The 15,265-nt window shown below is 35.9% G+C and overlaps 4 protein-coding genes across 4 annotated transcripts in view; all 4 read right to left on the bottom strand.

Annotated features, from left to right (window-relative positions):
• Nucleotides 1-1,907: 1,907 nt before the first annotated feature.
• On the bottom strand, nt 1,908-3,696 carry LOC138125422 (UDP-glycosyltransferase UGT5-like). The gene is made up of 4 exons (XM_069040721.1): nt 3,370-3,696; nt 2,527-3,324; nt 2,262-2,481; nt 1,908-2,212 (listed from the first exon to the last, which is right to left on the bottom strand). Exons 1-4 carry the CDS (start codon nt 3,608-3,610, stop codon nt 1,921-1,923), a joined length of 1,551 nt encoding a protein of 516 aa, XP_068896822.1. The 5' UTR covers nt 3,611-3,696; the 3' UTR covers nt 1,908-1,920.
• A 3,250-nt stretch (nt 3,697-6,946) lies between these two features.
• Nucleotides 6,947-9,169, bottom strand: LOC138125668 (UDP-glucosyltransferase 2-like). The gene is made up of 4 exons (XM_069041103.1): nt 8,816-9,169; nt 7,971-8,765; nt 7,704-7,923; nt 6,947-7,406 (listed from the first exon to the last, which is right to left on the bottom strand). The coding sequence occupies exons 1-4, from the start codon at nt 9,165-9,167 to the stop codon at nt 7,127-7,129; spliced, it is 1,647 nt and encodes a 548-aa protein (XP_068897204.1). The 5' UTR covers nt 9,168-9,169; the 3' UTR covers nt 6,947-7,126.
• Nucleotides 9,170-9,232: 63 nt separating this feature from the next.
• Nucleotides 9,233-11,136, bottom strand: LOC138125670 (UDP-glucosyltransferase 2-like). Its single transcript, XM_069041105.1, has 4 exons — nt 10,826-11,136; nt 9,976-10,773; nt 9,705-9,924; nt 9,233-9,546 (listed from the first exon to the last, which is right to left on the bottom strand). Exons 1-4 carry the CDS (start codon nt 11,067-11,069, stop codon nt 9,246-9,248), a joined length of 1,563 nt encoding a protein of 520 aa, XP_068897206.1. The 5' UTR covers nt 11,070-11,136; the 3' UTR covers nt 9,233-9,245.
• A 1,385-nt stretch (nt 11,137-12,521) lies between these two features.
• The window catches only part of LOC138125669 (5-hydroxytryptamine receptor-like), a 256,405-nt gene continuing 253,661 nt past the window's right edge, over nt 12,522-15,265 (bottom strand). The window contains exon 7 of the mRNA XM_069041104.1: nt 12,522-15,158. Coding sequence (XP_068897205.1) covers nt 14,087-15,158 — 1,072 coding nt within the window. The 3' untranslated portion in view covers nt 12,522-14,086. The remainder of the gene's footprint in view (nt 15,159-15,265) is intronic.

A 15,265-nucleotide genomic window follows, 5' to 3' on the forward strand; every position in this document is an offset into this window, starting at 1 on the left:
TAAAATAACTATGGTATTAAAAAATAACCTTGTCAATCAAACCAAAGTTGATTCAAAATTAATAATTAATTAACATGTCACCTTCGCAACATTGACTACTGACTTTGTTAACGTTGTTGAACTGTCGATGTCGCTTCGAATCTCTGTAAAATACCATCTGTATTTCCTTGGCATTCCTTTTTAAAGCAGAGAATATCGTTAGTGATTTTTTTGATGCAGAATGAGTTTTGTTGCGGAATGTGTTAGTAAAGAAAGATATGTGAAACGAAATTTTATTTATTGTAGAAAATCGTTTTTTTTTTTTAATATTGAATTTGTGACTTGATATTAAATTTCTCTTCAAAAATGTTTTCGACGCAATGAGCCGAATTTGATCCATCTATGCTTATTTTGCTCCATTTCTGACACCAACATTGTTTTCTTTGTGGGATAAAATTTGGTGGACTATTTTTTAATTCTTTATTAGGTATTTCGCTAACACCAAACACACTTCATCGTGATTTATGGCAAAATGGTATAATTTGCCAACAAAAGATCATTCACTAGTAGCCGACCGTTTTGAAGCCTCTTATTTACATCTTTACCATAAAATTGACAGTTCCCATTGTCACCTAAATTTACGACAGCACAAGTAGCAGGTCATAATCATAAATAAAAATGATTTTCAAAGTTAAAATGTAAAATTGCATTTAATTCAAAATCTAATTGGTGTTTTTTTTGTGCTGATTTCATAAATAATTATAGGAAGTGAATCTGGGTAGGTCAGTATAAAAATCACAATTTGACTTTTTGGTTGAAATTTACTTTTTGTTCGACACTGTCAGAATTTGAGAATTTTCTCCTGTGTGAACGGATTTTGATAAATTTGACAACTTGTCAAAACGAAACGTCAAGCTAATTTTAAAGATTTTCAGCGATTTGGAGCCTTTGAGGGCTCGTCGAACAAAAAAACGTTGTATTCAACTCGTTCTTGTGTAATTTGGGCTTTTTTTGGCACTCGTGGACCTTTAAAACTCTCGTTTCACTCGAGTTTTAAACTGGCCCACTCATGCCAAAAAAGCCCAAATTACACGCGAACTCGTTAAATAAACTACTATTTTTTTTTGGCTTTGTTTATAAGTGAAAAATTATCAAAAAATTATGAAATGTACCTTACTTACCCAGGTAAGTGTGAAATTTTTTTACAATTTTATTTAATTAGAAGTCGCGATTTCTCGCCTGCGCGTAACCGATGCCCCTCCCGGTATAATATTTGCAGATTTTTCATGTTCATTTTATTGGGTTTAGTACAAATATACTACTTATTGAATTTGAAAAATTTAAATTAACTGTTTGACCTCACTCAACTCAGGTTAACTTGTCACTTGACACGCCCATGTAGACCATGACAAAAACTCAACTTTCCATAGCAATCGTAAAAAAAAGTTTAGGCCATTTTCACTTAGGATCACTACAACTTACTCCAGAAAAAATGAAGGATTTTCATTTGTACTCCTTAATCCATAAACTGCTAAAAGAATGTTTGGTCTATTGGATAAGTAGTGCAAGATACTATTCTACAACATTCATTATCATTTGAAGAAAACTTTTCCTCGTTTATTTTTTGAACCAATTGCGGTAAATATGAGGGATGGACAACCAATAACCAATTCAAAATTTAATGTACTTATTAACTTTTGAGAACGAAATAGGAACCTGTAAGCAGATGCGTTTTCTTACAAGAAGAGCACAACTGTTTTTTTACGATTTCTTTACGAAGGATAGCTTAAGAGAATTTTGAACATTAACCTTTCTGGATCCAACACGATTCTGAACTTAAAAACAGTTTCCACAAAATGGTTGTTGTTTCTGATAATGTGAGAAATTTACTAGCAATTTTTATTTACAGTAAGGATTCAAAATAATAATTATTATCATTTCTCATCTATTTTTCTTAGTTTTTGGCACCGTAAGCTCCTTCTTAAAACACATTCCAAGAATTCGCTTAATTATAATATAAAATATAATAAACAACACAACGGTAACTAAAGTGAGAACAATAACAATGTCAATCATTTCTCTTTGGTACCATTTCAAGTCGAGACCGGCAGATCGAAGATGTGGTGCTCCCTCATGACGAATTACGTGTTCAATCCAATAAATGGCAGCATCAATGGGTTTCAAGGGTCGATCGTTCATGATTCTTGAACGTTGCTTTACATTTTCTCGATATCTGAAAATGTTGTGCATACTTTGATTTGACAATTCACAGGAGTCCTTACTTGGGATTATTTAAAATTTCGTTCAACGCCCAGGAAAGTTTTTCTTCAGACAATTCAGGAAACGGAACAATAACAGCATAACCATTATTGGCAGCGGTAATGACATTACTTTTTTGGTCACCAAACACTGGAATGCCAACAATTGGGACACCATGGTAGACTGCTTCAATATTGCTGAGAAGACCACCATGAGATACGAAAGCTCGAACATTTGGGTGTGCTAAAAAATACAGTTAGTCCTGACTAAGACGTACGAAACAATTACCTAAAACGTCTTGCTGTGGCAACCATTTCATAACTTTCACATTCTTTGGGGTACTTGGTAAATCCGCTTCAAACTTCCACAACACTTGTTGCTTTATTTTTCCAAATGCTTTCAAAATTGCATCACGTACTTCAGGTTTCAAATCTTTGCTTTTTAAATTCGAACCCATTGAAAACAGAACAACACCGTCTTTGGAATCGTCCAGATATTTTTGTAAATCATCGGGTAATTTTTTTGGTGGATTTACGTGAAAACCTCCAATTTCGATTATATTCGGAAGATGAGGAATTGCATCGTTTATACTAACATGCGAATTTGTAAACATCAAACTGACATTGTATAAAACATCATCCAATTCTAAATCGGTTTTAAAGTATTTTTTGAAAATTTCCCTTTGAACTGGCATGTAGGTGAGTTCTCTCACTACGTCGTTCAGAATGTAGAAGAGGAAATTTTGAGTTCTTTGCCAGAAATTCATGTGTTTTGTAAAGCCACTCAGTACACTAGGAACGTATGAAGACGGAGCTGGATTGGCTAGGACATAACTATTTAGTTCTTTGCTTGCACCTGGGGTTACGATGATCACCGGAGCTTTGAAATGATGACCGATTCCAACCAGTGCATCGTTTAAAAAGTGTTCTATAATTACAACATCGAAAGTTTCACCCGACTGTAATAACTTTTGGACGTTTTTGTTTTTAAAAGTATACTCAGTTAAGTTGGTTCCCATTTTAAACAAATATCTTATATTGTCAACGGGTCCCAAAGTATTCATTCCAAATAAATTTTTCTTTAAATCTGAAACATCTTACTTAAAAAAAAGCTTGAATTTTTTTTACTTACCTTCAAAAAAGGCTTCAATTTCTTCAATAGAAACGTCTTTATAATTCTTAATTGGTGTCTTTTGTGGGTACGGATTAATTGAAGTGACCTGATGACCTCTCTCAGCTAATTCTTTTGCCATTCGAAAACCTAATTGGTAATGACTGTACGAAGGTATCGGAAAAACGAATAAAATTCTGGCACATTGCACATTCCATGTTAAAAACACGAACAATAATAGAACAACAAAACACCGCTTCATTTTCACGTCGCTATGAGTCTAATCTTAATCTGTTACTAACATTCATTTTACATGTTGGTTGTGTAATGAATGACCTTGAAGAAGATGAATTTACGGCAATCATTGTTGACAACGCTAATAAGATAGACATGTATATGATAAATAATAATCAGTTGAAATTATAATGTTGTTTTTTCACGATCGGGAGTAGAAATCAACTTCTCGGATGTCAACGTCGTGACAGAAGTAGGGCATTTTCATTTTTTTGACAGTTGTGACAAAAATCTAATTGTGTTGTCAAGGCAACTACTAATTCCATTAAATTCATCGAAAGATGACAACTCATTTGTCATCATTTTTTTATTCTTAAAATTTGAGATTTTTGTGCTGTTTCTACTCCCTGTCGTGAAAAAAATAGTATATATACTTCTGGCGAGAATGCTCATTTTTCCCTCGGTGCTTTGTAGCCCTCGGACTTCGCCCTCTGGCTACAAACTGCACCTTAGGAAAAATCATGCATTTCTCTCCCTCAATATTTATAATATACTATTATATGCACTTTAGATGATTCATTTCATTTCAAGTGATTACCAAAAAATTTAAGTACCAGATCTATTTTTCTTGAACGCCTTAAATTAATAGTAAGTAGGTGCATGCTTTAATTACGAATATAATATCAAAGAAATATTATTAGCTCTAGTATTTGTAACAGTATAAATTTGTTCTCTGTATTAAATAGAGATAAAATGTATTTCCAAAATAATTTCCAAAATAATTCTTCAGGTCAACCCTGATCCTCTCCCATCGGTTAAACTAAAAAAAAGGAGCTCATTTAGGAATCTGATTTGATAATAGCACATTTGCACCGCCACGATTTTATACAAAATACGTCTTTTAAAAACTCTTCAAGAACTCCCAAATTTTCTCGACTAGTATGAGCTGTAGCTCCGTTTTGCTGAAAGTACCCATTTTAAATTCATCGGGATGGGACCAACAATTGTTCCTTACAACGTTGGCCATGATTGTATCGTGGAAGAATATCGGTCCTATGATTGTACGTCAGGATACAGCTAACCATATTCCTATCTTCACAGGATGTAAAGGAACCTCAAGCAAATTGGGGTAATTAACAACATACCATATTCGGTAATTTTGTTTGTTGACATAACCCCTTAAATGGAACCAAGATTCCTATGTAAAGAAACTTAGATCGAGAACGTCGTCGTTGTTTAAGTTTTGTTGAAAAAAGTTGCAATACTGCATTTGACTGTTGTGATCTCTCGGTAAGATTTCTTGGACTACAGACACTTTGTATTGTGCATGTGTGAATGACGGTTCCCAGTTCTAACGTTGGTGTGGGACACATTTTTTAAGCAGACATACGACGTGTCGAGGAATGAAGGTTTTCTGCAACGAGCTCTTCCACTTGATCGACGACATTGATCAGTTTGCGGCCTTCCAGTGGATTTCCTCTTCATCACGCTTCCCGTTGTACGAAATCTCTCGACAATTTGGCAAACGTGGTGGTGTAATGTAGTTTCCTCAACAATGTAGTTCGGAAACCTAAGTCAAAACTGTGCTTTGCATTCAGGCATAGAATATTGCCATTCCCCATTTCCTAGGCGTCCAGATCGTATACAATTTAATCGTTTGTTAATTCAATTTAATAAATTGTAACAATTGTCAATTTGATTGATGACATTTATTGACAGAACTACATAGCTATATACCATTCACGATGTTTTGGCATAAGGGGAGGCTATGATTTCATTTTTTAACGTTGGATACATGTTTGATTTCTGTCATCTCTGCTGTCACTAAAGTGCCTGACATGCGGACCTATCAAAATGAACGTAACATGTTGCCGAATTTACCGTAATCATAATTAAGCGACTTTAAAACGTATTGATGGTGTTTGGAAGAAACAACGACCCAATTGAAATGGCACAGGGTTTTTGTAACACCTATTATAACTTCGCGATAGAGTTGTGAATTTATGGCTTGATCCTGTGATTGATATTGTGAAGAACTTATTTCGGAAGATTGGGCAAAATTAATGTGAAATCTTTCATTTGAAAACGTTCTTCCTTTAATAATTTCATTAGGAGAATCTGACTCGGAATTTGATTGGGATTTTGATGCAGGTAATGATTCAGAATTTACTAATGAAATTATGGAAGTTGAATAGTTTTGTTCTTTTTTGTCATAGACAATGGGTGTGTAAATATTTTGCAGAAAGATTCGAATAAAGTAAGGCTTAATAAGTAGGTACAAGATTTTATACAATCTAGTTTTAGGAATGTTTTGGTTAAAATGAAAAATTCATTGAGAAGTTACTAACTGGTTGGTTAAGACACTGTATAGGTGGGTTATCTAAGTGGTGCATAAATTAACAGGAGCCACTTCGTCTTTCGGTCCCGGTCCCTACTATTCTGTAGTATGTTCAAGTCAGTTTCCTGTTTTGTAAAATTGGATTAAAAATGTGTGAGTATTGTTCTATTGCAAACTAGTAAAACTGACAACAATGCACTAGACAATGACGCAGTTTATAACCTCAAATTTAGAAAACCATAACCAAATTCAACAGACAGGCTTTACTGCCAACTTAAATGCACTTTTTCCTCGGCCTCCCCTTATGCCAAAACATCGTGAATGGCATATACAATAGGTACTTCAAAAACAGTAGAACGGTGCAGGAAAATTCGAAAGCTAACTAGATGACAATCATTTTGTTCCACTCTGTATATAATATGTAAATTTTGATTGTAAAAATTATAAAATTTCTACACCATGGAAAAAGTGTCGTAGTCATTATCGCGCGTTCAAATGAAATCCTGGGCTGGGAAGGCGTTGGAAACCGTCAATTGTTGTGCTTTTTTAAAGCGTAGATTAATTGGAGCATGTTGACAGCTAACCTAAAATTTAGAGCCAAAAAATTTTTCTTTTTTTTTTCTTTCTTTGCAATGTTTTACATCAAAAATAGAATAACGTAACGATTCCTATTCTCGAAGCAAATATCTAAGGGCACCCTTTGCTGAAAACAAAGATGTTCAATTATGTTCCAATTAAACATAAACAAATGTCATTCGTGACAAACGGCGGGAAATTCAAACTTTACACTGTTCTAATCGGTTTAATTTTTCCAACGCCTACTCAGCTCAGGATTTCATTTGAACGCCCGATATTACTCACACGGATGCTTACAGCAATCCCGAAACGCTTGCGCCGCAAACTTAGTGCTGGTGACTAATAGCTATCATTACGCACTCGTTGAATAATGCACTATTAAATATTCTCTTCGGGTAATTTTATATTGGTTGAAACAACACTATTGTATGAATTGTTTAAGCTAAATAATTCACAGCAAGTACTGTTTATTTTCTCATATGTTTTTGCATTACATATCTACATTTTTATAGAAATCTTAAATTTTAAATTGTGGTAAACATTTAATCTTTTAACTGCTTGTGTTAAAAATGTCTTAACACTCTTAACACGTATTTAGAACTTAATCATAAATACAATATCTCTAAGTTATCACTTTTTCTTAATTTTTTTGGGTGATTTTCTTTTCTTGAAGCATACAGCTTGCCACAGTTTATTTATACAAATATAAATAGTAGCGATTACTACAATTATGAATAGAAATACGTCAATCATCTCCCTCTCGTACCATTTCAAATCTAATCCAGCTGATCGCAGATGCGGTGCTCCCTTATAACGAATAACATGTTCCACCCAGTAGACAGCAGAATCGATTGGTTTCAATGGTTGGTCATGCATTAATTTTGACCGTAGTCGTATATTTTCTTTGTAACTGTAACAAACAAAATTATATATCAGTGCTACCAACTATTTTCTCTGACAGATTATTGCTTTCTACAAAACTAACATTTTCGGATTTATGCTTTTATCAACTGTAAATAATATCTTAATTAAAACTCCACACACACGCACATTATGCCATATAATAAACACACTATAGCAACAACGTTATAAGATAAACACACGCCTTTACATTGTTATCATTACAAATTATACTAATGTATGTTTACGAGTATATTATATCCGGAAATTCATGGCTTAAGCAAAACATTATTTAAAAAAAACTTACGTGTTGTTAGTAAGAATTTCATTCAAAGCCCAGGACAAAGATTCTTCAGATAGATTGTCTAAAGGAATGGTAACTGCATAACCACTCTCGACTGCAGAAGCAATATTGTGCTTTTGATCACCAAATATAGGGATGCCAATGATAGGAACTCCATAATACACAGCTTCAACGGTACTTAGAAAACCCCCATGACTTATGAAAGCTCTAACATTTGGATGACCTAAAAATTTCCGCTTTTGACTTTATCTCTTATGCTGGAATTCTTACCTAAAATATCTTGTTGGGGCAGCCAGTGCATAATCTTAACGTTACGCGGTAAATTCGACAATTCTGACTCGAACTTCCACAAAACCTTTTGTTCAATTTTGGAAAAAGCTTTCAGGATTCCTTCACGTACTTCCAATTTCAAATCGTCGCTTCTCAAATTAGAACCCATCGAAAAGAGGACCACACCTTCTTCAGCATCATCGAGAAACTTTTGTATATCAACTGGTAATTTCTTGGGGGTAACGTGGAAACCTCCAATTTCTATTACGCCTGGTACGTGGGGAACAGCATCGGACACGCTGACATGAGAATTTGTCAGCATCAGACTGGTATTGTACAAAACCGTATCCAAATCTGTGTCTGTTGTAAAATATTTGTTGAATAATTTTCGCTGTTGGGGTAGATGATAAAACTGGACTATGGCACTGAACACGCCGTTCATCAACAAATTTTCCAGTCTCTGCCAGAAATTCATGCGTTTAGTCAAAGTTCCACCCGATCCTGGTACATACGACAAGGGTGCAGGGTTGGCGAAAATGTGATTGTTCATTGCACTCGAAGGAGCCGCGGAGATGAGAATTACGGGAGCTTTGAAATGGTAGCCCAGACCAACGAACACGTCACTCAGAAAATACTCCATAATAACTACATCAAACTGTTTCCCGGAATGTAACAATTTTTGTACCCTTTCATTTGTGAGCGTGTGTTCTGATATCGAGAAAATGAAATCAAATAAAGACGTGAGATTCTCGATCAGTCCTTGCTTCTCTCTTGCAAACAATTTTCTTTTCAGCTCTGAAAGATAGTAAACTGTTTTGTTTGCTTTTTAACAGAAAATCACTTACCATCAGCTAACATAATGTTTCTTTCGACAGAAATGTCGGTATAATTTTCTATTTTAGTTCCAATTTTTTGTGGGTACGGATTTATGCAGGTTACTTGGTGTCCTCTATGGGCTAGTTCTGTTGCTAGTTTGAAGGGTATGGAAAAGTGACTATATGACGGCATAGGGGCCACTACCAAAATGTTTGCACATTCAACCCCGATTGTAAATAGGGCCGTCAATAATAAAATTGAGACGGTACCAGTCATGGCGACAGACACTTTAACAAGCAACTGGATAAGCCGGCAAATGTCGAGATAATATCTATTATCAAGTTTATTTAAGATTATTTTTATCTCGATTTGTAAATCCATTTCAAAATCAATTAATAACAATCAAAAATGTATGTACTAAGTTGTGGAACATAATTTGAAGCCAATTGTTTTCATCAATCATTTATATTTTTTGTTTATATTAACAACATTTGTCTTTGTCTGTTTGTTGCACAAAAAATAGAGAATTTTTTTGGAAATTAAATAACAAGTAAACGATACTGTAACTGCGACAGAAATAAGGAACAAAATAACGTCAATCATTTCTCTTTGGTACCATTTTAGATCAAGTCCAGCAGACCTTAAATGCGATGCTCCTTTATGATGTATCACATATTCCACCCAATAAACAGCTTTATCGATTGGTTTTAAGGGCTGATCGTGCATTAATTGTGCCCATTTTTGAACGTTGTCACCATACCTGAAACATTAATTGCGTGGTGTGACATGTAGAATTTAATTTAATTGAAAAAAGTTTTTTAATTTTAGTTGCGTAAGTTTTGAGTGGCAGAATGACAACGTCTGATAAAAGCAGTAAAGTTCAATTTTACTTTTGTAGCATCCGAAATAAAAACTTACTTGGGGTTATTTAATATCTCGTTTAAAGCCCAGGAGAGCTTTTCCTCCGTCAGTTCATTTAAACCTATACTGACAGCATAACCGTTGCTGACAGCTGCTGCGATATTATATTTTTGGTCTCCAAACACGGGAATACCAATTACAGGCACTCCATGATACACGGTTTCAACGATGCTTAAAAAGCCTCCGTGAGTTATGAAAGCCCGAACATTTGGATGAGCTTTAAAGAAAAAATTACGACGCGCTTTATTAAACTTTAATTATGGCTCACCTAAAATATCTTGTTGAGGTAACCACTTCATTATTTTAACGTTTTCGGGAAGTTCAGACAGGTCGGCTTCGAATTTCCATAAAACTTTTTGTTTGATTTTCGAGAAAGCTTTCAACATCGAGTCGATTACTCTCGGCGTTAAATCTTTACTTTTCAGCGTCGATCCCAAAGAAAATAGGACAACACCTTCTTCGGCTTCGTCGAGATAATTTTGTAAATTGGCTGGCAGTTTTTTGGACGGATTCACGTGGAAACCGCCGATTTCTATTACGCTCGGCACGAGAGGAACCGCGTCGGATACACTGACGTGAGAATTTGTGAGCATCAGACTGGTGTTGTATAACACATCATCCAGATCAACATCTTTGCTGATGTATTTTTTAAAAATTTCACGTTGCGTCGGCAAATGATGAAACTCCATTATGAGATTAAAAAAGCAGACAGTCAATAAATTCTGGAGTCTCTGCCAAAAGTTCATATGTTTTGTTACAACGCCACCCTTGCTAGGCACGTAAGACGCCGGAGCTGGATTTGCGAAGATGTAATTGTTCATAACACTTGAGATAACAGAAGATAACAGCACTACGGGTGCTTTGAAATGATGGCCTAGTCCGACAAGAGCATCGTTTAGAAAATGTTCCACAATTATCACGTCAAATTCTTCCCCAGAATTCATAAGTCTTTGTACGTTTTGGTTGGCTAGTGTGTACTGAGTTATCAGAGAGGACATCCTGAACAGAGACGAAATATTTTCTATAATGCCTCGTCGATTCTTTCCAAAGAAAGTTTTCTTTTCTTCTGCAACCAACGATACATTTATAAGCGTTACGGCACTGGAACAATAGCTTACCATCCATAATTTCAATATTTTCTTCAACAGAAACGTCTCTGTAATTTTCCATTGGAACTTGTAGCGGGTAGGGGCTAATGGTGGTCACTTGATGACCTCTGTCAGACAATTCCTTTCCCAATCTAAAGGCTACAGTAAAGTGACTATACGAAGGCATGGGAGCAACCACTAAGATTTTCGCACTGTTTACGCTAATCGACATAATACAAATCATTAACAAAAACAAAATTACAAACTGACTCATTATTGAGGCTTAATTGACTTTACTATCAGTAACCAAATGAAAATAAATCTAGTACCCGTATGATTTTATCTGAAATCAGATTATTTTAACCAAGGATTATCATAAAATACGTGGTAGATAAATTTAACGCTACAGTTATGCAATCTGTTATGACATTTGTGAGTTATTTTCAAATATAAATTGAAAGGAGAATGTAGATGTACAGTCAGATTATGCAACCCATTTTACACACGTGCGTAAAGAATTTATTAAAGTTGTAAAGTACGTTCGATTTAGTTTGAAAGGACAGTTCCTATTCGGCTTCTTTTTTATCCTTTCTGTTGTTGACATTGCAATAAATTTTCTCATTTGTAAAGAATTTACATATGTACTTGAGACGTTAAATTACAATAGTTTCTCTTCTTTGTTCGTCATCGCAGTAAAATTTAAATTGAATCCGCAACTACCAGTGCAATTATTAAAATTTTTAGAAGTGGGCATTCATGTGACAACTATTGTGTGAAGTGACAAAACCTGTTTGTAGCGTTTTGTACAAGCTCTTTGAACCTGTTTCTCATTTTTTCTTTTATCAGCATTCTGAACAAAGAACGTCAATATCGCCATTGTTGACAGCTGAGGAGCCGTAACATTTCTTTCCAAAGCATCAACGCAAGAATGCCAATTGTAGCACTGATGATATATGATCTCTACTCAATCGTCTTTAATAGACCGCCATAAACTCTGAAAGCTTCGGAGTTTTTTTAGTTTTCATTCCAAGAATAGTGACTTCATTTGTTACCCTTTCCACTCTCCGCAAGTGAAAATCGAGAGACAAATAATATTTAGTGTACAAGTATCTAACTCGTAAAGATAAATTCCTAACCGGATTAAAGTAGAAAAAAGAGAACGAGAGCTTTATACGTGTGGGATCGAAACAGTTCGTCAGTCTATTTTCATTGAAAAGAATTTTTTAAATTGTCTCTGGGACGTTCATATCCCAGTAGCGTCGTTGAATTCAAAATATGCGAAATAAAAGTCACCACGAAAGGATTTGGAAAAAGAAACAGACAACTCGAACGTGGTAATTTGGTCGGTAATGGTCTTCGCCAAACTGATAATATTCCCGTTAAAGAGATTCGAATGTTTTACGACCATTTAATTTTCACCAGTTCGAGATAGTTCTTAATTGTCGCGTTGTAAAATTCAATTGTAACAGCACGAAGGGAATTAATCGGCGAGTCGTAAAGTGGCCAGGGAAAGCCTCTTTGATACGTGCTGCTTACAGAACAAAGCTCAAAAGCACACTTAGCAGCTAAACCATGTGATGATCGCTTTATGGTGTTATCTAAATGAAATGAGAGATGAACAAAGTGCCAAATTTTATTCGGCCTGGTGCCTCCAAATGTAATAAAAAACCTCCGACGTTGTTTAGAGAGTTAGCGAAACTTCCAGGAGTCTCCAAATTACGAACAGTTTAAACAAGTTTAATTTATTTTATTTTTAATATACATTTTAACACAGTTTGATGAACAATAATGTTAATATATTATGTACAATAATGGTGTATTTTTTTTGTTTCTATAAAGATGGGCATGGGCGTATAATTTTATATACAATAACATCTAAAACAACAAATTATTTTGTTAAAATCTTAATCTAACAACGCATATTATCACAATATGAGTTCAATTATTGATAATAGTCAAAGCAATTTACAGATACCTAAATTGCTACAACACGTAGTAAGATATCATTTGTTCCTAAAATATGTTCCACTTTGATATATTGTTATGACTGGAATATGTACACAAATATCCTACGATTACGGCTATTATGTAAGTACATTAATGCGTTTGATACGAACTTACAGAACTTTATGTTACATAGAAATGCGCACCCTGCGATTCGCTTAAATTTGTGTGTTTGCTTCCTGCAATATACAGATATACAGGCTCAATTATATATCGTATACGTATCAGAAGCCCAATTTATCATCTGCCAACCATACCCATTAGTCTCGATAAATGTAACGGCCATGGTTGCAGAATGGATAGTTTTACACCTGCAGCACAGCGATTTATTAGTCGTTTTAATATACTCAACATTATAAAAATACAAAACGAATCGTACGCGCAACAATCAAAACCAGCCTCGTCCATCTTGATAATATTAACACAATCTTCTGTACAATTCCTTCGCTGCTCACGCCAAATTGCCTAATTTATCCAATTTTACGGTCAACTTGCGCACAATTTGTGTGTTCCACGAGATCGTTTCGGGATAAAGGGTCCTTCACACACCCCAAATAAACGTAATTCCGCGCTTTCCGCCACAGATTTTTTGTATAATTGTTGTGTTGAAAGAATGTATGTGTAGTTTGGATGAATAGTTAAGATTGCGGGGAGCAGGTGGTGACGATTGCTGAGCGTACCTAACATCTAGATATAGTTGCTAAAAATGACATCATCCAAAAACTTATATACATAGATACAAATAACAGTAATATTAAAATACTTATCCCGTTTCGCCGAAGTGGGTTGATGACGCATATTTTACATGTAAGCGCGACACAGCAAGTGGAAATAAAAGCCGAAATGTCGAATAAATATCTACTTGATGATATTCCAGAGGCGTCTCTTGACTATTTTCAGTTTCGATGCTCTCTCGGAGACACCCCCATCTTTCAACGACTATTATATAGAAAGACATTGTAGCGTCATTGGGAACAATATTGCATGTTCTACCTTGGTAATAACAATTAGTACTTTATTTATATACACGATAGGAATACTGTACGTCAAAGAAATCTAATACCGAGCGCAGAATGTCTGGTATGTTAAATATTTTCCTTCCAATGGAATGCCGAATCGAAATATAATAAGATATGTTCCGGAAAAATGCATTTAATCCAAACTGTACACAGCCATTATTCAAACGAGGAGCTGTTTTATTTTGATTAACGCAAGTGGAAGACGCAAACTTGGGTGTGGGTGTTAACCAAAAATCCTGCGCCAGCCGTTGACAGGAACTCATGATTTTTATCTAATTTTGCCCGAACGGAAATTGCGGCCTCGACTGTGTCCGCCGCACAAGATCCTTTTGAAGGCTTGTCTAAATTCCGGATTGAAAATAGTGTAAATGACCGGATTCAACGTCGAATTGAAATAGCCCAGCCACAGGGCAAAACTCATAATGTAATCGCTAATAGTACAAGCGTCCCCGCACAGAGGCATAAGCAGTGCTAAGATGAAAAACGGCAACCAACACATCACGAAAGCTCCCGTAATGATCGCTAAAGTTTTTGCCGCTTTTCTCTCCCTCTTCGCCTCTAAGCTCTCCTTCTTTTCCCTCCTGGACGGTATCAACTTGTCTACAGACGCCGGACACGGGGGAATTTCTTTAGTTAATATTTCTACCCTACTAATATCGCTGATGTGGCTTTGATGGCTTGCCGAACCGTTATTGGTGGTCGCGGATGATGACTTCTCCGGAGAGACGTTATTGGAAACCAGCGGAACTTCCGCGTTTCCCTGCACGGTCGATGTTTGCGGTTTCGTTATAGTAAAAGCAGTCGTCTCCTCTTGTTTACCGTTGCTCTGGACCTCGTCTTGTTCCTCCACGATCTCCATCGTCGTCGTCGACTGTCCCTCCATCATCACCAACGACGACACCAAAGCCTCGGCAGCGGAAGACTTCTTGTTTGTTGAACACTTCTTCATCTTAAGGAATTTTCGCTTTGTCAGGAAGTTCTTCGACACCTTACTGTTGTTGTTCGTCTTTTCGACCTTCAGCACGACCTGCCCCTTCATCTCGCGCCTCCGTCGGATGCGCTTCCTCGCCGTCTGGAAGATCTTCCAGTACAAAACGAAAATCACTAACAAGGGAACGTAAAACGTCGAACTTGTGGCGAATATCTGATATTTCACGTCTTGGCTAACTAAGCATTGCTTTTTTACTTCTATTCTGTACATGTACTCGGGGTCTTTAAATTGCGGGATCTGCGGGGCCAGCGAAACCACCAAAGCGATACTCCAAACAACCACGATCATGATACCGATACGGTGGCTGTTTCTTGTGTGGATGTAATCCACATTTGTTACGGCCCAGTATCTGGAAATGTAAACGTTACAAGTAAATATTCAGAGATCTCCAACGGACCGTGAGTAACTTCACAAGAAGCATATTTCACGGTTAAACCGAACGAATTCCCCTCATTT

This window comes from Tenebrio molitor, chromosome 3 (assembly GCF_963966145.1).
Source record: "Tenebrio molitor chromosome 3, icTenMoli1.1, whole genome shotgun sequence".
NCBI classification, from domain to species: Eukaryota; Metazoa; Arthropoda; class Insecta; order Coleoptera; family Tenebrionidae; genus Tenebrio; species Tenebrio molitor.